At 51.2% G+C, this 20917-nt stretch overlaps 10 protein-coding genes across 10 annotated transcripts; 5 read left to right on the forward strand and 5 right to left on the reverse strand.

Annotated features, from left to right (window-relative positions):
- Positions 1-336: 336 nt before the first annotated feature.
- SCP_0903940 (UDP-N-acetylglucosamine transporter YEA4) lies at positions 337-1815 on the forward strand (the record flags this gene model as incomplete). Its single annotated transcript, XM_027761627.1, has 7 exons — positions 337-530; positions 586-632; positions 689-913; positions 972-1036; positions 1088-1306; positions 1358-1546; positions 1651-1815. The coding sequence occupies 7 exons, from the start codon at positions 337-339 to the stop codon at positions 1813-1815; spliced, it is 1104 nt and encodes a 367-aa protein (XP_027617428.1).
- Positions 1816-2515: 700 nt separating this feature from the next.
- Positions 2516-4313, reverse strand: SCP_0903950 (Serine/threonine-protein kinase gad8; the record flags this gene model as incomplete). The annotated part of the gene is made up of 9 exons (XM_027761628.1): positions 2516-2768; positions 2831-2964; positions 3020-3160; positions 3265-3601; positions 3651-3756; positions 3807-3903; positions 3964-4086; positions 4143-4220; positions 4287-4313. 9 exons carry the CDS (start codon positions 4311-4313, stop codon positions 2516-2518), a joined length of 1296 nt encoding a protein of 431 aa, XP_027617429.1.
- A 358-nt stretch (positions 4314-4671) lies between these two features.
- On the forward strand, positions 4672-5409 carry SCP_0903960 (Guanylate kinase; the record flags this gene model as incomplete). Its single annotated transcript, XM_027761629.1, has 3 exons — positions 4672-4795; positions 4855-5057; positions 5125-5409. 3 exons carry the CDS (start codon positions 4672-4674, stop codon positions 5407-5409), a joined length of 612 nt encoding a protein of 203 aa, XP_027617430.1.
- Positions 5410-5600: 191 nt separating this feature from the next.
- SCP_0903970 (Protein FMP32, mitochondrial) lies at positions 5601-6433 on the reverse strand (the record flags this gene model as incomplete). The annotated part of the gene is made up of 4 exons (XM_027761630.1): positions 5601-5650; positions 5707-5737; positions 5790-6089; positions 6152-6433. 4 exons carry the CDS (start codon positions 6431-6433, stop codon positions 5601-5603), a joined length of 663 nt encoding a protein of 220 aa, XP_027617431.1.
- Positions 6434-6667: 234 nt separating this feature from the next.
- Positions 6668-7985, forward strand: SCP_0903980 (Protein mak16; the record flags this gene model as incomplete). Its single annotated transcript, XM_027761631.1, has 7 exons — positions 6668-6729; positions 6782-6891; positions 6950-7053; positions 7106-7218; positions 7289-7649; positions 7702-7849; positions 7906-7985. The coding sequence occupies 7 exons, from the start codon at positions 6668-6670 to the stop codon at positions 7983-7985; spliced, it is 978 nt and encodes a 325-aa protein (XP_027617432.1).
- A 225-nt stretch (positions 7986-8210) lies between these two features.
- On the reverse strand, positions 8211-9317 carry SCP_0903990 (Sphingolipid C4-hydroxylase SUR2; the record flags this gene model as incomplete). The annotated part of the gene is made up of 3 exons (XM_027761632.1): positions 8211-8333; positions 8411-8741; positions 8800-9317. The coding sequence occupies 3 exons, from the start codon at positions 9315-9317 to the stop codon at positions 8211-8213; spliced, it is 972 nt and encodes a 323-aa protein (XP_027617433.1).
- A 696-nt stretch (positions 9318-10013) lies between these two features.
- Positions 10014-11588, forward strand: SCP_0904000 (GDP-mannose transporter; the record flags this gene model as incomplete). Its single annotated transcript, XM_027761633.1, has 9 exons — positions 10014-10107; positions 10176-10231; positions 10289-10486; positions 10549-10605; positions 10660-10728; positions 10782-10958; positions 11011-11156; positions 11212-11328; positions 11384-11588. The coding sequence occupies 9 exons, from the start codon at positions 10014-10016 to the stop codon at positions 11586-11588; spliced, it is 1119 nt and encodes a 372-aa protein (XP_027617434.1).
- Positions 11589-14102: 2514 nt separating this feature from the next.
- On the reverse strand, positions 14103-15140 carry SCP_0904010 (hypothetical protein; the record flags this gene model as incomplete). The annotated part of the gene is made up of 4 exons (XM_027761634.1): positions 14103-14191; positions 14242-14720; positions 14788-14963; positions 15024-15140. 4 exons carry the CDS (start codon positions 15138-15140, stop codon positions 14103-14105), a joined length of 861 nt encoding a protein of 286 aa, XP_027617435.1.
- Positions 15141-16153: 1013 nt separating this feature from the next.
- SCP_0904020 (Sphingolipid C4-hydroxylase SUR2) lies at positions 16154-17858 on the reverse strand (the record flags this gene model as incomplete). Its single annotated transcript, XM_027761635.1, has 5 exons — positions 16154-16220; positions 16288-16516; positions 16796-16856; positions 16946-17276; positions 17338-17858. The coding sequence occupies 5 exons, from the start codon at positions 17856-17858 to the stop codon at positions 16154-16156; spliced, it is 1209 nt and encodes a 402-aa protein (XP_027617436.1).
- A 630-nt stretch (positions 17859-18488) lies between these two features.
- Positions 18489-20556, forward strand: SCP_0904030 (Pyranose dehydrogenase 2; the record flags this gene model as incomplete). Its single annotated transcript, XM_027761636.1, has 7 exons — positions 18489-18561; positions 18613-19017; positions 19077-19128; positions 19177-19539; positions 19591-19669; positions 19722-19985; positions 20035-20556. The coding sequence occupies 7 exons, from the start codon at positions 18489-18491 to the stop codon at positions 20554-20556; spliced, it is 1758 nt and encodes a 585-aa protein (XP_027617437.1).
- Between the last annotated feature and the right edge of the window lie 361 nt (positions 20557-20917).

Raw genomic sequence — 20917 nt, forward strand, 5'->3', positions numbered from 1 at the left:
CTTCTTCACTGAAGGCCTGTCTTCGAAGTAGTGATATTTCGTGGCTGCAATTTCCACCAACCTACGGTCTTCGAATGGATGTCCTTCATGCAAGAGCGGTGAGATACACGCATTCAAGTATTCACCACTGGGTTCAATGCTGCTGGTAACTCTTCGACAGCAGGAACGGTGCATGGCACACAGTACAGAAAGGGACCAGCACGTGAGCGCGTTTTCCGGACGTGGCGCGCGTCTAATATCGTCGATCATGTTGCGAGCAGCCACACCTCTAGCGTCTGCTGCGACATACAACCCTCCCACATCACCAACGCACACACTACATCGAATCGATAGACCATGGCCGTGAAAAACAGAGGCATAGGCCACCGCCATGGCTCCCGGTTGAGTAGCACAAATACTGGTGTGCAGATGCCCACTCGCAGGCAGCCCAAGGCACCGCAAGAGGGTAATGGCACAGTCTCAAAAGCTATAGTGGGATCCATAATAGATCTTCCATTTGTTTTAAGCCTAGTATTTGGAGGCTGTTGCGCGTACGTTTGAACCCTCTCAATAAACTCACCCCGACGGAAGCTTACTAAAGGGCAGAAATGTTTGGTCATACGAGCATCTGCTCAAGATTGACGCACGGTTAGGCAAGTCTGTTCCAGTTGTTAAAAACTAAACGTTCATGTCCTCCGTGATGACACAGGAACTGCTCTCACATTCTCTCAGATGTGTTTTATAACCTTGCATTCATTGCCATCCTTCCTCACATGGCCCGCCAACTCTCCCTTTCCGCATCTCAAACCACGACGCGTTCCTCTACGTAAATGGGTTGCACAAGTTCTCCTTCTCACGTCAAGTTCACTGCTTAATAATTGGGCATTCGCATACCATGTTCCCCTCACTGTCCAGATCGTCTTCCGCTCGGCCGGTAGGTAATATCTTCATCCAAGTTACATGTGATGTGCATGAATCTTGCCGTTCGACAGGATTAGCCATCTCCATGGTTTTTGGCTATCTATTCCTCAGGAAACGCTACTCTGTCCCTCAAATTGTGAGCCATTTTATTCTCTCAACACATGCACTCTCATCGACTCAAATTCAGGCTGCCGTTGCTTTTGTATCTGTCGGTGTCATTACTGCTACCCTCTCGCGACCATCTACCACTGCAAGTTCTGGCGGGTCAGCGTCAGGATTTAGCAAATATTCACTGGGCGTATGCATGCTCGTCATCTCGCTTTTCCTAACCGGCGCGCTCGGCCTACTGCAAGAAAAGACCTACAAACAGTATGGCCCCTGCTGGCAGGAGGGCGTATTCTACACAGTGATTACTCCACTCGATCGTGTAGATATATGCTGATTATGTCCGGACAAGCATTCCCTCTCTCTACCTATCTTCTTGTTCCTCATCCCCGATGTCAAGTATGGGTATCAGACGCTGTCGACTGCACCGGCCTCTCTAACACCTGCATCCATCCTCGCCTCCGCCACGCCTTACCTTGTCCTCATGGCGAATCTATTCACACAGCTCGTCTGCGTGTCTGGTGTCAACCAGCTGACCTCAGTGAGTTCCCTGTCACTTCTTCCGCGTGAAGCAGGCTGACGGAAGGAAACATCCGTTGCCCCGCTTCTTTGTTTGTTTCTCCCACCTCATGTCTGCCCTTCTAGCGGGTGACTTCCGTGACAACCAACCTTGCGCTCACCGCGCGCAAGGCTCTCAGCCTCTGCTTCAGCGTCTGGTGGTTCGGCAGCGGCTGGAATGCGCAGCTCGGTGCAGGCGCCGGCATGGTCTTCCTAGGATCCCTGCTCTATACCGTCGTGAGCACCAGCTGACCCGTATTCCGCTGGTCGCTTGTGGAAACGCGCATAGAACGGCTCGAGTAATTAATTAACAACACCCGAGCGTTGCTTGATCTGCGCTTGCGTTCTCATATTTCTGGTATATAGACCGGTTTCAGCAACCTATCCACAGAACCCTTCCTATTTATCTACAAAACGAGAGATTAGATCCTAGAGAACGGGGATATATGGACCGCGTATGATAAATCAAAAAAGCTGAGATACCAAAAATCTGAGAGACGCGAGTGCGAGCGCAGTCGATGAGAGTGGGTGTCTGCCGAATGGTCCGGACAATCGACGAAGACAAGGCGGGGGTATTACAGGCCGCCCGAAGGACGGGAGGTAGGGTAACTCGGGTGTACCTGGCGGTCAGTTAACTACTGAATAATGTAGAGGGATGGCCAGGGGTTATCAGTGTGGGATGATGACAAGTGTATGTCAAACATCAAGATGGAAAGAGAACGTGACGGGGCATAAGGCAGGAGAATCATGGTGCGTCGGAGAGGCACGAGACAACATGGCAGAGGCAAATGGGAGGGATATGCAAGACAGTATACAGGTTCACAGCAGATCATCATCCTGGCTCGGTCGCGAGGCAGTCCGATCATGGCGTAGCGAGGAGCCCGGTACGAAGACCAATCATGTCGCGACGAGCATGTACTGAACTGAGGTCCGTGAACGTACTCGACCAGGTTCAATGTTGCTTCTCGCTGAAATCGGTCATCTGTACTGGAGAGCTCGGTGCGGATGACTCCACGATGGCGCCCTCATCTGAACCCCGCAGCTTTGTGTTGGGAACATAGCCATCAGTAGCGGTTTCATTCCCAATCGTCATCGGTGTCACTGGGCGTGAACGGCTTGTGGATGATGTCACCGTCGAGACAAGTTGCGAGTTTTGTGGGTAATATGAACGGCGCTGCATCTTCTTGAAATCATACGAATTAAATCTACCACGACATGAAAAAAGTGTGAGAAATGCTATATTTACGTAGGGAAATTTGAGACGTACTGTTCCTCCATTTGCCGCATCTCCACGCTGAGGTTGTTGATGTCTTGTGCTTTTCGGTGCTTAGCCTTGAGCGGATTATCCTCGAGCAAGAGCTCCTCCAACTCATGCGAAGCATCGAAGTTCGCCTTCTTTGACTGACAACAAGTCATCAGTCCCCAAACCCAAGACAAGGAAATTTCGGTTACGCACGTCAGGAACGAATGGCGATATCTGCTGCTTGTCGTCCAGTGTGTCCCAGTCAATGTCCTGGAACCATGGGTGTCTCTGGATTTCCGCAGAGCCTTCAGTAGGTTTCCAACCCAGCCGCCTCGACGGATCTCGATCCAAAAACTGTGCAAGCAGTTAGATAGGCTTGCGCGATACGAGAAACCGGAAGCCACAGAACGCCGCTTCCCCTCGCCGGAACACACACGTGAAACGGAAATTGTACTCACAGCTCGCAACGCCTGCATCCCAACTTTACTGCACTTCGTGTCAGCATCGTCAGGGAACCGCACATGATCTTTGCAGATGCTGTGTGTCAGGTCACCATTCGTCTTCCCTCTGAACGGCCGGCGTCCAAAAATGAGCTCGTACGCGCAGATGCCCAAGGACCACCAATCGATGGTGTATGTGTAGCCACGCTTGGCAAGTATCTCCGGTGCCATGTACGCCATGGACCCTGCCACCCCTGTCAGTGGTCGACGTTCGGAATAATGAACTGCGATGTTGAAGTCCGTTAAGTGTGCGTGGCCCTGCTCGTCCAGGAGAATGTTGTCAGGCTTAAGGTCTCTTTATAATGCGGTTAGGTTAGGGCACTACAATGAGGCATAGTACGAACCGGTGTATGATACGGTGATCATGCAAATATGCAAGGGCAGACGACAGCTCGGCCACATAGAACCGAACAACTTCCTCGGGTAACGACCCCATTCTTTCCAGATGAACTGTTCTCAAAAAGTCAGGGGATGTACTGACACCATGAAACACTACGTACATCTCAAATCGCCACCGAGCATGAGATCCAGTACAAAGAAGCAATTTTCATCATCCTGGAAAGCGTAGCGCAAATTCACCACGAAGGGATGGTCGATCTTCGTACACAGTTTATATCCTCATGAGCCGAGGTTGCTACAGAGACATAAAGTACGCACTTCCTCGAGCAGCCGTCGTTCCTGGATGACATTTGCTACTGCTTTCATCTTGACGCATTTGGACTTGTTGATGTACTTGAGAGCATACAGCTCACGACTCTGCTTGTGTTGTACGACGCGGACCTAATGCACTCAAAATATTTGAGGCACACGCAGCGCACAGTAAGACTCGGTCCAACCTTGCCGAAGGCGCCTTTGCCGACACATCTCAGGAGAACGAAATGGAATAAGTTGACCTCTCCGTCAAAGTCAATGGGCTGCAGTCAGTAGAATCAGCGAGTATAGGGTCTGGACGACACCGCTGCGGGTAAAAATGGGCACACCTGAGGACGGCAGCATACAACACCCATGGTAAGTCGTGATCACTCGTTTACAGGTTGAAGAGGCAAAGAGTAGACGAAGAAGATACTAAAAGAAGGGGAGTCGCCGGAGGAGTGGGATCGCCAGGACTGCTGAGAGGTTAAGAGCAGTCGAGTAAAAGGATAAGGTCTGTGGGAGCAAAAGGAGGAACACCCAGAGCGGTCACAAGCGAGCGCATTAGCCGTAGCGAGAACGCCCATCATTTCCCGTCAATTTACAGATACATCCATCGCAAAATCATTTATCCCCGTCGAATTCCCTTTTCGAGACTTACATTACGCACCCACTGCCGCCCAAAAATATATGCGGCGCACCCTTTCTCTCTTTTTCCGTTCCGCTGCTCTGAGAATGTCTTCCGCAAAGGACGTCCTTCGTCCCCTTGTCATCTCTGGTCCATCCGGCGTAGGCAAAAGCACTCTCCTCCAGCGACTCTTCGCACAGTACCCGGACAAGTTTGGCTTCAGCGTCTCTCGTGAGCGTCGTTACCACGTACTGTAACGATCAACCTTCCGACCCGACGCGACTTTATAGACACAACTCGGCCTCCACGGCCAGGAGAAACCGAAGGAAAGCAGTACTACTTCGTCTCACGCGACAAGTTCCAGGAACTGCTCAAGCAGGGCGCGTTCATCGAGCATGCGGAGTTCTCTGGTAACTTCTATGCTACCAGTTTCAATGCAGTGCGCGAGGTGTCGCAGGCCGGGCGGCGGTGCATCCTCGACATTGAGGCGCAGGTGTGTCCGCCTGCCGCGTTTGCCGGTCTGCGTGTCCCGACGTCGAAATGCGTGTGTTCGTATTTAGGGTGTTCGTCAAATAAAACAGACCAATTTGGACCCAGTCTATCTCTTCATTTCGCCCCCGACACTGGCAGCCCTTCGAGCACGCCTGCAGACGCGGGGTACGGAAACGGAAGCTTCCACGTCGAAACGCCTTGCCACCGCACTGAAGGAGATCGAGTACGCAAAGGAGGGAGCCCATAATGTTGTCATCGTGAACGACGATCTCGAAAGGGCATGCGATTTGCTGAAGCGTGTCGCACTAGGAGAGGAGATCGCCAGCGACACCCTTCCCCCGCTAGATGATTAGTTCAGTAGATATGTCAGTCCTGTGGATTAGCGCTGTCAGAATACAAGATTGTATCGAATACATCTAGACCGACGGAAAGAGCGTGATGGTGCCCTGAAGGCCCTGAACAATCGGTGACAACGATGCCCTTACCAAACTATGGCTCCAAACTGTGATGGAGGGTATAGACGTGTGATCAAAGATAAGCGCGGTCAGACACGGAACCGCAGGTAGGCCATCAGTAGCGCAGAGCAACCAGTGACTGAAACATAGCCAAGTCAGAGGATGAGCTGAGGAACAAACCCATAAAGCTCGCACCGAAGCCGACAAGATACTGCAAGGTCGTAGCCTACACGCGAAAGGTTTAGTTCAGGTCCCTTCCGGATCCAATACGCGCTCACCTTTGAGGCCTGTATGGAAGTCCGGAGCGCAGCAATTTCCTGCTCTATCCGGGTGTCCACCTCCTTGATCTTGAGTTCCTGTTTGCTGTTCTCCTCCCGCATCCTGCCCTTCTCGAGGTTGAGGTCAAGACGAACGCCAGCTTGTGTGCGTGTGATCTCCTCGCGGAGGCGTTGCTTCAGCTTCTCAATATCCGTCACAAGGCGATCGTTCTCTGCCTTGATCATTGCGAGCTCGTTCTTCTCCATCAGCTGTAGCTCGGACTTGAGCTGCGCGAAGTCGACCTGTTGGGTGTAGTGGTGCTGCACGGCACGACACATGATGAGCATTACGGTGGGGGTGCCGACAGGTGCTGGGCACGCACCTTCTCCTGGTCGGCCTTGGTCACCATGTTGCTTGTCATGTTCCGTATGCTCTCATCGATGACCCCGGCCATGGCGTCCACGACGCCCTCCGCCTGCTCACGGTTGAGCCCTTCGTGTACCAGCCGCTGCACAAAGTGATGAGTGTCGAAGTGGAAGTCCAGACGGCGCGTAGTGCAGCGGAAATGTCGTGGATGTGGGTGCTTGCGTGAGGGTAGTCTGTTGGCAGGGCGCGTACCGCTGAGCGGAATGTCGTACATTCGGCGCGAAACTCGACGGAACATCGCTAAAGAATATAAATCTTAAACCGTCTCCAAGTACTGTAAATAAGAGAGGAGCAGCAGAAAGGTGCTTGTTAGAGTTTTAGAGTGAGCGAAGCTTGTCGCAAGGAGCAGCGCGGGATCGTGACCGTGCGAAACAACGAAGGAGCCAATCAGAGCTCGAATGCCGGATTTTCAGATAGATCTTCAACGCGCTCTTATTCACCAGTCATTTATCTTTGCACAATATTAGTCGCAATGCAAAGCGACGACGTGATATGGTCCGTCATCAATCAACAGTTCTGCTCATACAAAGTCAAGTCAGTCGTGATCCCCATTACCGTGGTCGAGGCTAATTTCGAGCTTGGACAGGACAGCGACACAGAACTTCTGCAGGAACGAATATAATGTCACAGGGTTTTGCAGCAGGCAGAGCTGCCCACTCGCGAACTCACGATATGCGACGGTTCGCGAGAAGGAGGGTGTGTTCGCATACCTCTCGGTCATCTCGCATACCGCTTCTCACATCTTCTCTTCAAGGGGTGTTGTACCTATACGTCAAGACAATCGAGCGTGCACATACCCCTGCACACATGTGGGAGCGCATCAAGCTTTCGAACAACTACTCAAAAGCTCTGGAGCAGGCGAGTTTCACCTGGTCGCGTCTGCCTTCCTGCAATCTCACTCCAGAAACAGATTGACTCAGAGCTCATACACTGGCCAAACTTCACAATACACAAGTGCAAGCAACGTGTGACAAAAGTTACGCAGTATCTCATCAAGATGCGCCGTCTGCGGCTACGCCAACAGTATGTCTTTCCTCTCGCACACCGGAACATGTATTCAGCTCACCCTCCATCTCTGCGCGTCGTCTCGCAGACCGAAGCTGGTTGGAGTGAAGAAAAAATTGGATCGACGAGAAGCCGTGCGCGAACGTAAAGCGCTCTCCGCGGCACGTCTCGAACGCTCGATCGAGGCAGAGCTCATTGAGCGACTCAAATCGAAGGCATATGGGGATGCGCCTTTGAACGTGAATGAGGCCGTGTGGGCGGCGGTACTCGATCGCGAGCGCGGAGTGGAAAAAGAGAAAGAGAAAGAGAAAGAGGGTGAGGAAGAGCTAGACATGGTAGATGATGAGACAGACGAGGAAGAGGAAGAAGAGGAGGGGTGGGGCGAGCGTGAGTTCGTGAGCGACTTGAGCGGGGAGGAGGATGGGCTGAGCGATTTGGAGGATGCAGCGGTACGTCCAGTTATTTCTACACATTTAGTGGGTTCACTGATTCAGTATGCAGTCGGAAGAGGACGAAGACGAAGATAGCGAAGAAGGGGACGTGGACGAAGAAGTGGAGGGCGAAGAACAGACAGGAAAAACCACCCTTGGGAAGCGGAAGGCTGTGCCTCACAAACCGCCACGAAAAAAGCCAGAGAAAAAAGCAAGACGTGAGTTGAACCAATTCGTCTTTGCCGAGCATCACGATGTTGACCGCTGTATGCAGGTGGTCCAAGGGTCGAGGTTGAATACGAGCACGAAATGGAGACTGTCCCTCTCACGAAAGAGGCATTGGCCAACTGGTAGCTTACTTACCCTTCTGTCACTGTCTCCGATACCATCTCTCAGCATTATTCACCACTACCTTTCTGCTTCGAGGTCCAAAGCATTTTGATGGCTGGCACTACATATCAGCACCACAATTTATCTAAGTAGCAATTGAGTGTGAGGGGCGATTAAGCGCATAACGGTAGAGTATTCAATACAATGCTGAGATGAAAGCTGTAAAACACATCCAGTAAGTTCCGCAAATTATTGAGCTTTCTTCTGCTTCTGGCGGCGCAGCTCCATGTCCTTCCGCGTCATGCGTGTACCAAGGAGAACATCCCAATGGATGAAGAACGGCTGCGCGAAGTTGGACTTTATACCAATGATCTGTAAAGTCCAAACGTGTGAGCAAAGAAGCTCCAAAATGAAAACGCTGCCGACAAATGATTGAATTGTATACGCACTTGATGGTGAATATCATGGTAGTCCGCAGTATTACTGCTGAAGAATTGAAGCACGTCCCAGGGTAGGCTATACCCGCAATGGTCGTCCACGGTCTTCAACGTCGACACGCAGAACAGCAATATTGCCTCTCTCGTTGACATTCCTGCCAACGATTCGGCAAAGACGGCGCCGAGGGTGTCGAGAAGGAAACCCTCGAGGGGGTGGTTATAGAGCGCCCCGAAGGCATATGGGACATAAAGTCTGTGATGAACCGAATGGAACCGCTTATAGAGGAAGGTGTTCATATGCATCGTGCGATGGAGGAAATACTGCCAAGTATCAATTATGAACCTGAGGAATGATCATCAGCGAAAGAAAGGTGGCGGAGATGTGCCCGAAAGGAACATACATGGCAAAGAGGAACCTCACTGCCGGGATTGTCCACCAATATAAGGTGTAGATCGACACAGCGCCTTGCGTCTCCAGGATTCTACCACCTGTCGTCTCACCAAATACCCACTGCAATGCATGCAACAGCGATGAAGCTAGGTTCGCCATTGCACCGAGGTGGTCTACGCCAGCACCTGACGCTTTCTCCTCCATCCAAAAGTATCCCATGGCAGTTTGAATGATGTGCTGGAGGATGACGGCAAGAATGACCTGAGTACGAGTGACAAGATTTTTTGCCTTGACTTCGGCGGACTCATGGATGCGGTACTTTTCAAGATATTTCCAGCCGGAGATATCAAGGCAGTGGAAGAAGAGAGACGAGATCCAATAAACAACGACAGGGGCCGCGAGAGAGAGATAATGGTCTGGCAGCCAGGAGAAGATGGCGGGCCTGGGGGTATAGTACAGGGGTGCTGTGGTCGAGAGGTAACGCAGCTGGACGGAACTGAAGACGGCAGCAGCATCACTGGCGTTCATCTTGACAGGACGTGGTGGGGTATAACGCAGCACAAAGGCAACTGCGAGAATATAAATACTGCGATTGCGTGCTGGTGGGACGAGCAGAGATTGGGGAGCTGTCAAAGTCGGTGTTCGGAACGACCACTAAATAATGTTGCGAGACGAGTGCAACCCCCGTACATAATATTACACGTGATCGTTATCGTGCCTCGAAAGTCCCAGGCCAGGTGAAACTAGCAGAAAATATCGAAAGCTCATGCTGAGGATTGAAAAATTGAAGCCTGTAAGGGCCTGGAGGATGACCCGCTATCTGATAAGATAACGACAGTGATTCCCCATCCTAAGTTACAGTTGCTCGCTGTGTCTCCATGGGAAATGCTAGCGATCAACGCCAGTTGTGGATCTCTTATATTTTGCTCCAATTTTGTGGCAGAAAGACACCTTTGAGATGTAGAAGTCACGTGCGTTTCCGGAACTAACTTGGCAGTATTTTCTGTTCTGTTCATCCCGCCACCAGATTCATACCGTCCGCCAGCACAGTTCGGGTTGCCACTCGCCTCTCAACTCCTCCTTCCATTCCTTTGCCGTTCAACTGTGTTTATCTACTATTTTGTCGTAATCACCCCTTCGTACTGGCGTATCCCCCAGACCGTCATCCGAGCACAGACTCCTGAGGCTGGTTGAAGTATGGCATCCAGCAGCAGTTCCTCTATCATGAAGGAAGAAGAAGAAGATGTAGTCGAGATCAAAAAGTATTTGGCCACTGGTCCAGGAGCCGGAAGGGAACCTTCCAGTTCGGTGTCTGCAGGTCGGTCGCATGAACGTCTGCACGTTATCTTACAGGTTACGAAACGAATGCGCTGCGCAAACACTTAGTGCCACCAATCGTATGCTACTGTCTCGCATCAATTATCATGACTGTCGTGAACAAAGTTTGTCTTTCAGTAAGGCTCTTGCTTGCGCCATATGCTAAAGTACGAGCATAATAGTTCGTCGTGTCAGGGCGGCAATTCAACATGAATTTTCTGCTTCTATGCATTCAGTCCACTGTCTGCGTTGCATGCGTGATGTTCGTCAAGAAACTCGGAATCATCTCATTCCGGTCGTTTGACACGAAGGACGCGAAGATGTGGTTCCCCATTAGTTTCCTCCTCGTCCTCGTGATATATACAGGGTCCAAGAGTCTGGTGCGTAATGCCAACAATGTAGTAGTCATTCTTACACGACTGATGTGGTGACTTACTCCTAGCAATATCTCAGTATTCCTGTCTACACGATCTTCAAGAACCTGACGATCATTCTCATAGTACGTGTCCTTGAGTTGCTTTTGCGAGGCCGGGTTTCACGTTACGGTACATAGGCCTATGGGGAGCTCATCTGGTTTGGCGGGCGCGTTACCGCCCTAACGTTTGTCTCATTTATCATGATGGTAACGTGCTTGAACCTTATAAAATTAGACACTCGAGTTTCATCTGCCTTTAGGTTATTTCGTCCGTCATCGCCGCATGGGCAGATATCAGCGATGCCTTGATCGCAGGCGATCCGGCGGTCGCAGAAAGCATTAGCATGGGCCGTCTTGCAGCTGTGAAGGGGATCGTCACTAACCTGAACGTTGGTTACTTCTGGATGCTGGTCAATTGCTTGACTAGTGCTACATACGTGCGTCGTTAATCACCCCGTCTACAGCTGTTGTACCTGATGATTGCAATAGGTGTTGGCGATGCGCAGCAAGATCAAGGCTGCAGGATTTTCGGACTGGGACTCCATGTTCTACAACAACCTGCTATCCATCCCCGTATTGGTGGTATTCTCTCTCATCGCGGAAAACTGGGGATATGAGAATTTGAATCGCAACTTGTCAGTTCATATAACAATTGCCGGATCCAGCCATATGTGCTGACCTGCGTACCAGCCCTGCGGAGACAAGATCCTTCCTCTTGTTTGCTATTGGCTTCTCCGGTGCGGCGGCGGTCGGCATCTCGTATACGACCGCGTGGTGCATACGAGTGACCAGCAGCACGACGTACAGGTGAGAAGTCGCAGCATGCGCGGCATGCGTACGCTGACGTTTGCCTACCTTGCAGTATGGTCGGCGCACTCAACAAACTCCCTGTTGCCGCGTCTGGAATGATCTTCTTCGGTGATGCCGTCACCTTTGGATCAGTCTCAGCCGTTGGGGTTGGTTTCTTTGCCGGTCTCGTCTACGCCGTGGCCAAGAACAACCAGAAGAAGGCCGAGAGCGTCGCGCAACAGGGCGTAGGCATCATCCCCATGAGTCGGAAGACATAAACGTGGGTTGGCCAGGGTACAAGGTGTGTGTGATAGTGAACATGGGACTTTGGTACGGTGTAGATCAGGAGCTAGATATTTACCGTAGACACTATAGACTTATTTTTATACGATATCTCGGAAAAGCGTGGCACTGTGGTCTTTGATATGAAATGATAGGTGAGAGCACGAATAGTACGTCAGAGCAAGTACAATGTCTTCTAAATTATTGATAGCTGCACCGGTCCCTTCAGGCTGTCGTCGACGAGCGAGCCACCGTGACAACTTTGCAACGGATGAGAAGTGCAAGGCGCCATTTGGGGCATATCGGGGCTATCCTGATTTCAGGAATATTAAGGTTTACTGGCTGGGACTGGTGTCTCCTCCCAGGATGCACTGCGCCATATGTATAGTATGCCTGTGTGGTTTCAAAATCATTGACAGATCGAGATCTGATTGTACAAGTCAACATGTTTTTGCCATTAATCACAGTCGGTCGTACCTCTATATCCCTCTCAAGGTCTTCCTTACTAGACAAAACACCGTTGCTGTTGCTTCCTTATTATTTTGGCGCGTTGGTTCTATTCGAGATAGCCACCTCCGCGTCAGTGGTCTGCTCTTGTGTCAGCCTGAGCCAGTGGCGCTTGACACGGACTTGAACGTTGTAACACTATCATTGACCCGGTAGTGCAAGGTGTCTTGCACTTCTGTCACCATGCATTCAGACCGAGCCCGTTTGACCCGGAATTTTTCCTACATAATGTCTAACATATAAAGTATGTCTTCAATACCTCTTGTATTTTTTTTCTTGATGTTGTGTCATCTTGAGAGTAAGTGCGACGAAGAGAGTCATTTGCAAGGAAGAGCGCCCAATCGGTCACAGATCGTCACAAGTGCCGATATGCCGTTGCCTTGTCTGTCCTCTAGTCGGAGCTCAAACTCCAGCGCTTCGTTGTCACGCCTAAAGCACGTCTGTCTTGCAAGTCGCAGAGCACATACTATTCCTCATAGCGGTTTGCACTCAAATTGTATGTCTAAAATCCTAGGGACAATTGTAGCTACTCCATATTTTTTTCGTGAATTTTGGTGGAGTAGAATTCCCGGGAGACGGCATCTTGCACTACTAGGCCACTTTGCACTTCAGGGTCAACGATAGTATGATTCTATGATGAAGCTGGCCTCAGCAAGGCCTCAGCCACTCAAAACATCTACAACAAAACTCTTGGCGACACAATGACGGCCTGAGCAGTGCTACTGCCCTGCACTGTGCTTAGGGCTTCCGCCATGATGTACAGGAGATGCTTGCCATCGATATCCTTCAGGGCTTCACCCGCGACCGGCGATGCTGCCGTGATACAATTATTCAGGACATCTATACAAGCTGACGTGTGGCAATATTCACATCCTCCGCATAGGGTACTGCCTAAGCATCCATCGATTTGTGGCCCCCTTTTGTTTTGAATCTCGGCAACACCCACCATGTGAGGCAAGGCCATACCATCGTACTGTGACACAGCACAAAGGCATCGAAACGGTCCACATACCACTGTTTCACCATCCAGTTGACCCAATCATTCGCGACCTGCATATTCAAAATCGGTGTTCTTCTACCCGTCTCTTACACTTCCATGACTGATTCGGAAGTCACTCAGTACGCGTAAAGCTGAAAGACTGGTTCCCTTGGCGAAGCGGAAGTTTGTTAACGTGATCGTCAGCTTTAGCTTCACGAAATAGAGCACATGCTCTGCCCAAGGTACAAGGCGGACTCGGAGCCGTCTTGAGAAGGAAGGAATATCAAACACCCGTTTTTTATGCTGAAGATGCGATGTGTGTGTGTAGCCTACTATTAACTTGCTAATGATTCTTGTGGTGTTTCCACAACTCATAGATGCTACTCGTACTAATCCGACAACTCGCTGATCACAATGAAGCAGATATCGAGATCCGTTCATGAAGCCAAGATTGGACAGTTCTTCTCTCCTGAACCCCTTCGATCGGATTCACGCAATCACTGCATCCCCATGTACGATGTTCTTCACGATCCCGTATACGTGGACGTCATCACAGTGGTAATGCCTTTCCTGCGGACTGTAGAATACTCCCCAATTTAGCCCTCTGGGTGAGGCGGTCGAGCCTTACTCGCGATCCTAAGATATCCGACGAAAGATGTCTTCGCCGAAATTGCTTTTACACCCTCATGGGCACGCACCATGGTGCTGCGATCCGCTTCCTCCTAGGTATCGGACACATGTCAGAATATCTGAAATATAGCGGGGCGACTGCTCTCCGAGTCTGTCCCGACTTACATACACAATCTCTCCTACAGTCTGTACGTTTTGGATCGCTCCCGCATTGTAGTTGAATATCCCTATACTATCTCGCTGCAGTGGACTCAGTGCTTCTAGCAACTGGTCAGATTACGTTGACTACGATGATATACGTGTAACCGGTAGGATAAAAAATCATTTTACGTGGAAGAGATTACTGGGCTTTAAACAAAGTACGAACGTATGAGTCTGAATCAGCGCAAGCTTATCACCAGTGTACGTGTGCCGTTGTAGCAGAAGATACATGAGACAACATGGAAGATGAGCGAGCCATTGACGTGGACTGCACTCCCGGCACTGTTCACGAACGGTTAATCGATGAATTTCGAGCATGACTATAAACGTACGAGTGACTGCAGCGACACGGTGGTCAAAGGGAAGGTCATCGTGCTTGTCATACCTGACTTCCGTGTAAGGACCATGGTGCAAATGATGGTGCCGTCCCACCAGCTTGAACAAAGGGTAACAGATCGACTGCACCTCGCCTTCCTCTACATCCCGATGCTTGAAGTCGCAGCTCTGCGCGGTCGTCTGCCAGTGGAGATCTCCCTTGCCGTGCATGGCATTGATAGGAGTAGAGGCATCGAGGCTGACTTCCACAAGACGTTCCTGTCTGGGAGCGTAAAGGCGGGCGTACGAGTAGCAGGTGTATAACTCGGTTACAATGACGCGATGGCTCCACCAGCTGTGACGAGCTAGAAGAGACGAGAGTCGACCTGGGAAGGAGAGGCTGTGATGACGTGGTTTCACCATGGCGAGGATAGCACCATGGTGATCTGAAATTTTGAAGGACTTCTTGATACCCGCTTGAACGGGACCATAAGAACTTGATGGATAAAGATAGAGAATTAGGAATGATAGACCGAGAGGTGACAAGGTGGTTCACCGCATACCCTCCTGCATCGACAGACAAAGATTTCTCCTCAGCTGTTTCGGACTGAATGAAACGTACGCTGTCCTCGGCGTTCACTTGTTCCTCAATGCGAAGTTCCTCAGCGAGACCGTCGTCGAATATATTCCCCTCCCGAGAAAACGAATGATCTCTTTCCAGCTTCCCGTAGTCCCCCAACTTGAATGAAAGTAATAGTCAGTAAAAGCACCACGGGATGACATGAACTTGTTTACGCACTCTGACGGGGTTAAGAGGCTCCCAACTGGCGTACAGATGAGATGCCTGAAACATCAATTCTACGTAGTGCTGCTCCGCCGTATGATGCAAGTGAGAGATATCGAAGGGCAGATGCATGACTGCGATAACTGTGGGGATTTGAAAGAAAGGAACACTGACTTTATATTTACGGACGCGAGCGCGAAAAGAACAGCCACATCCACGTTAATCTGGCTTACCGCATCACGAACCACAAATGCACGTCCAACAGGCCGTTACACTAGACCACTGATTGCTTGATACCATGTTGCCGCTGATGACAGAATGTGAAGTAGCGCTCTTCCGAGCACAAGGAGGATTCTAACAGCCTCTCAGACGCCGCGCGTACCACAGGCAGAAAATTTCATGAACAACGAGACAATACCAAACAGGACTTGTCATGGGAGAGATGCCGCATACAGGAAGGTCAAACGGAGACAGCCGCCAACATTTAGTCCGTTCACATCTGCAAGTGCTGCTGTGCCTCAATAAGAGTACAAAGGCAGTAAATGCGAGCCATTGAAAGGGTACGAGGGTACGTCGGTACCTGCTGCCCCGATGCCTCACCTTGAGCCGTCTTCCCTTGATGGAGGTTCGATAGCAATTGCGTATCTTGTTCTGTGGTACACCTCGCATTCACCGCGTTGACCTTCATAACATGACACCAGCACAATGAGGGCTTATTTGAATGACCATGACTCACCGGAGGTCCACGAATGGTCCAACGCCTGCTTATCTTCGCATATCACGGACCGAGACTTGACGACGTGCGTCATATCGGTCGACGAACAAGCATGGATTGTATCGAGCGACTAATGGAAGTTAAGAGATGTCCGCACTGCAAGCGTCCAATTGTTGCCAGTTTTCACAGTTCGGTAGTCGTATAGGACATTCCGGCAATGAAGACACTGAAGATGCGAAGCTCTACACGAAAGTTTATTGACGTCTATCGTATGACCAGGCAACTAGGTCATGATGCAGGCTCATGAGGGAGACATGCGATATCAGCGTGCTCTGCCACAACATGCTCCCATTGATCCGACGGAAGATAAGAGTGGTCTAAACTCACCCGTGATTCATCTCGGGAAGTGGCTTGTGGTGTGCGACAGCTTCTATTCTGCACTGTCCATGCCCTCCTGCTCAGGGTCAGCGCTCAGCCCTGCTGCGACGGTCATGAACCTATTATACCATCGTTAGCTAACCTATGTAGGAGCCACTCCGGTGAATAGTTAAAAAACCAGCATACTGTGCAGCATGGGTGGCAGCTAAAGTGCGCATTGCGTCGAGGTTAAGCTTCAGCGACTCGCATAGTTCAGCCGTGCGTCCGATAGACTGCGAAAGACGCGTCAGGCTGTGCGATAACTGCATGTAATGCCTGTCTTTGGCTTGGGTCGCGTTTGTGGGTTGCGACTGCATCGCAAAAGGGAACGGTGAACTGATGGTGGTCAGGAAAGTGTGGTACTCTAGTCGCAGTACTAGAATCGTCAGGTGATTCGTGAACGCGACTGTCACGATCGGTCACACCCAAGAGTCCTACTCATGCTCGCCACCGGAGAACCTCTTAACTGATTAGACCAAACGCGATGAAGGAACGAATTCCTTGTTATGCCATCTCAAGAGGTTCCCCCAGCAATGACTATATAGCGTTAAGATACCCCGAAACTTTGGACACAAGCCGTGTACAAATCATGATCATTCTGCCTTCTGCAGCTTCTTGCGGCGAACATCCATATCCTTCCTTGTCATGCGTGTACCGAGAAGGACGTCCCAATGGATGAAGAACGGCTGTGAATAATTGGACTTAATTCCAACGCTCTAGTAGGTGCATAAATCAGTATCCTGCGGAAGCATCCGAGACGGCCAGAAGAGCCTCGGTGTATAGACACAGCGAGACTGGACCATACCTGATGGTGGATATCATGGTAATCAGCGTTGTTGCCAAAGATAATTTGCAGCGGATCCCACGGCAAGTTGTATCCGCAGTGATCGTCCACAGTTTTCAGAGTCGATAGGGAGAACAGTATCACAGTCTCTCTAACGGCGAGGCCGACAATTGCCTCGGCAAAACCCGCGCCAACACTGTCAAGAAGGAATCCCTCCAAGGGATGGTTGTATAGCGCGCCGAAGGCATACGGGACGTAAAGCCTATGATGCACCGAGTGTATCTTCTTGTAGAGATACGGATGGGAATGCATGCCTCGGTGAAGGAAGTACTGCCATGTGTCGATGATAAACCTGTGAAAAGATAAGAATACATGAGCGGGGAGTGTGGTACTACTGTAGAGGGACGGCTTACATGCCCAGTAGCAACTTCGTCGCAGGTATAGCCCACCAATAAAGCCAATAGAGAATTTCTGCGCCGTTCGTCTCTAGCATCCGCCCGCTAGTTTTTTCTCCGAGAGTCCATCGGGCCACGAACATCAGAGTGCGCGCAAGATGTTCCATGGCCCCGACATGATCGACATCGGCTCCAGCTACAGACACCTCCATCCACCATATGCCTGCAACTGTCTGTACGAAGTGCTGGAAGAGAACAGCTCGGATGACCTGCATGCGGGTCGCAAGGTTCCGAGCTTTCATCTCGGCGGAGTCATGAAGACGGTATTTGTCCAACCACTTCCAATCCGATGTATCGAGGACATGGAAGAAAAGAGAGGCTACCCAGTAGACTATGACCGGGGCTGCGAGAGCGAAGTAATAGTCAGGAAGCCAGGGGACTAGCGACGGCCGAGGGGTGTAGTAGACTGGGGTAGTGGTGGACAAGTATTGTAGTTGGGCGGGACTGAGTAAGGAGCGAAAAGTCTGCGTATGGTCCATGGTGGACGGTAGGAGACAAGAAAGTCATGGATAATAGCTGGGCTCATGCTTCACGGAGGAAGATCGGAACATTTGGGCATGACGCATGCTGGCTTACTCTGAGGTAAATCTCACGTGACGCGGCGCGTACTGTCACCTCTTGAGCTGCTCTGTCCCTTGTCTGTCCCGCTTGTCCCTGTTCTGGACATTCGTATCTCGACTTTCTACCTGGAGCATATTTCAAGTCCAGTGGGACGCTGAGTATGGGCGACTGCAGTGAATGCGCAGAGGCAGATGCGATGTAAGACGGAGAGCCAGGCAATTTGGGCGATGCCGGTACTTCTCAGATCCAGCGAATCGTCATTTGTGAGGCTGTACTTATGGGCGTTGCAAAGTCACATACACTCTATTGAAACTTTGCTTCTTCCGCATCGACCGAACAAGCCGCATTCTTTGTATGAGAGCGCCTACCATGGAGGTGCATCTCCGCGGCGCGCGCATGCCAGTGACTCCGACAGCGGGTTGCAACCCGGTTGCAAGACGGCTCAGAGAATATTCGGGCCTGAGATAGGTCTACCTCATCTTCTGTACCCAAGCACATACTAGCAGTAATACTTCACTTCGAAGCCACCGCCATTAGATTCCCGTGAGATGTGGTGGTACTCGTCCCTTCCCGTACGAAATGTGCGCGACGTCGAGGAATCCTACGACTATGTGATAGTTGGTGAGTGCCACATTTCTTACACGTCGATCTCGACTTATGACGCGTCCACAGGAGGAGGAACGGCAGGTTGTGTGCTGGCGAATCGTCTGAGCGAAGACAAGTCCGTGACCGTGCTCGTGCTCGAGCGAGGCGGAGTGCAGGATGGGTGGATAACGCGCATCCCTCTCTTCTCCTCCCATTTCGCGTCAGATGGCTCCCGCACGCGTGTATGGAAGAGCACACCACAGGCACACGCTGGCAACCGCATCTTTGAACTCTGTGGCGGGAACTGCCTAGGCGGTGCGTCTAAAGTCAATGCGATGCTCTATACGCGCGGCGTGCCAGCCGAGTACAATTCTTGGAGCGAGGCCGGACATGTTGGTTGGAGCTACGACGAGCTGCAGCAATATTTCATCAAATCAGAGACCGATCTCGACCAAGATCCGAATGAGGCGGATGATTTTCATGGGATTTCTGGTGGGGGTGCTCAAATTTGGCTATCTCTGTCATTGTGGCTAAATTATGATTGTACGTAGGGGAATGGAAGAATCGGTCGCACAAACAATCCTTCTGGGGTCACACACCGCAGTAAGCACGGTGCAATACTCTCCGGCCGATGCGGCTGACTCTGCATAGTATCATTGCAGCCGCAAAGGCCCTAGGCGTACCTTATGTTGATGATCTGAATTCACCGCTGCACCCATCGCATGGGTGTGCCAAAATGCACTACACGATTGACGGTGCCGGTCGGCGCAGTTCGACCCACAGCGCATTCTTACCCAACGAGGTCGCGAATGCGCGCAAGCAGCATCTTCATGTATGTGCCAACGCACTTGTGACGAAGATCGACGTGCAGAAAGGCGAGGACGGTGCGCTCAGGGCAGAAGGAGTGTACGTGCGGTCACTGCACGGTCACTCATCGTCCCGCTTTGTACGTGCGCGGAAGGAAGTCATTCTGTCTGCAGGTCCAATAGCGTCTCCCCAGGCGTTAATGCTCAGGTAAATGCTGCACGTATTTCTCGTGATCTCTCGTGACCAATGTACTTTCAGTGGCATCGGTCCCGAAGAGCACCTCAAACAGCATGACATTGCTGTGCTGAAGGATCTCCCGGGTGTTGGGTCACATCTTGTGAGTTCCATCACAAATTCTCTGAGGTTTGCTTCATGTTGTCGATCCGTAGCAAGACCATCTTGGTGTGGCCGTGCAGTTCTGTGTGCCCTTGCTCGACTCGATGGTAAAATTCCAGCTACGGCCGTGGACGATAATTCGGGAGCTATTCCTGTATTTCTTTTTTGGTCTTGGGCTCCTGCTCTGCCCAGTTCTGGAGCTCTCCATCTTCCTACAGTCGCGCTTGTTCGCCAAAGGCTACCGCACCGTCTCGCAGACCAAGTATGACGATGATGCCTCTTTGTCCATCAATTTGCCGGACATCGAGATAATGCCGGTGAGTTTCACTCTGGTATTCTCACATCATTCCGCTCACCCAGATACAGATTGCGTGGGCCGACATCAAGGTCAAGAACACCGGTGCAGGGGGTCTAGGGTTCCTGGGCATCGTTCTCCGACCAACCTCCCTCGGCACCGTCCGTCTCGGCTCGAGCGATCCCCACGAGGACCCTGTCGTCGACCCGAACTATCTCGCCACCGAGCACGACATGGCGCTCTTCCGTCATTCCGCGCGATGGACCCTGCGGCTGCGCGACCAGATCGCCGCGCGTGGCTACCCCATCTCGGATAACATCGTGCCCGCGAGCGAGTCCGATGCGGACATCGACGCGTTCGTGCGGAGCGTGTGCCAGACCTCGATGCATTACTCCTCGACGTGTCGGATGGCGCCGGAGAGCGACAACGGCGTGGTCGACGATCGGCTGAGGGTGCATGGCGTGCGGGGCTTGCGCGTGGCGGATTCGAGTGTGTTCCCGGATGTGCTGAGCACACATCTTCAGGCGGCCACCGTAGTGGTGGCAGAAAAGTGTGCGGACATGGTAAAAGAGGACCATAAGGGAGACATCTAGGTCTGTTCGTCTTTGGGCATTGGGTAACATCCTAGTTAGAAAGATAGAGAACCTGCAGGATCACTGCGTCCCACTGATCGCTGACAAGCAGACAATCTACAGAAATATACGGAGATAAGGACGTAATTACGGCATTGCAGATTATACCAATGGATCCTTAGATTAAACATAGCGTATGCAGCACATAGAGCTAAATGCGAGACACTAAATTACGGCCATTCTTTCATTTTCCATCGTTATGTATCGCATGCGTGATGCATGCATAATCATCAATCTTCCGGCCGCAGGTAGGTAGGGTGTGCGAGTTCATGTAGTTGCGAGTGAGGAATGGAGAAGCGATCTGTAATCGGATGAATTTGGG

The sequence above is a fragment of the Sparassis crispa genome (assembly GCF_003851025.1).
Source record: "Sparassis crispa DNA, contig_000008F, whole genome shotgun sequence".
Lineage (NCBI taxonomy): Eukaryota > Fungi > Basidiomycota > Agaricomycetes > Polyporales > Sparassidaceae > Sparassis > Sparassis crispa.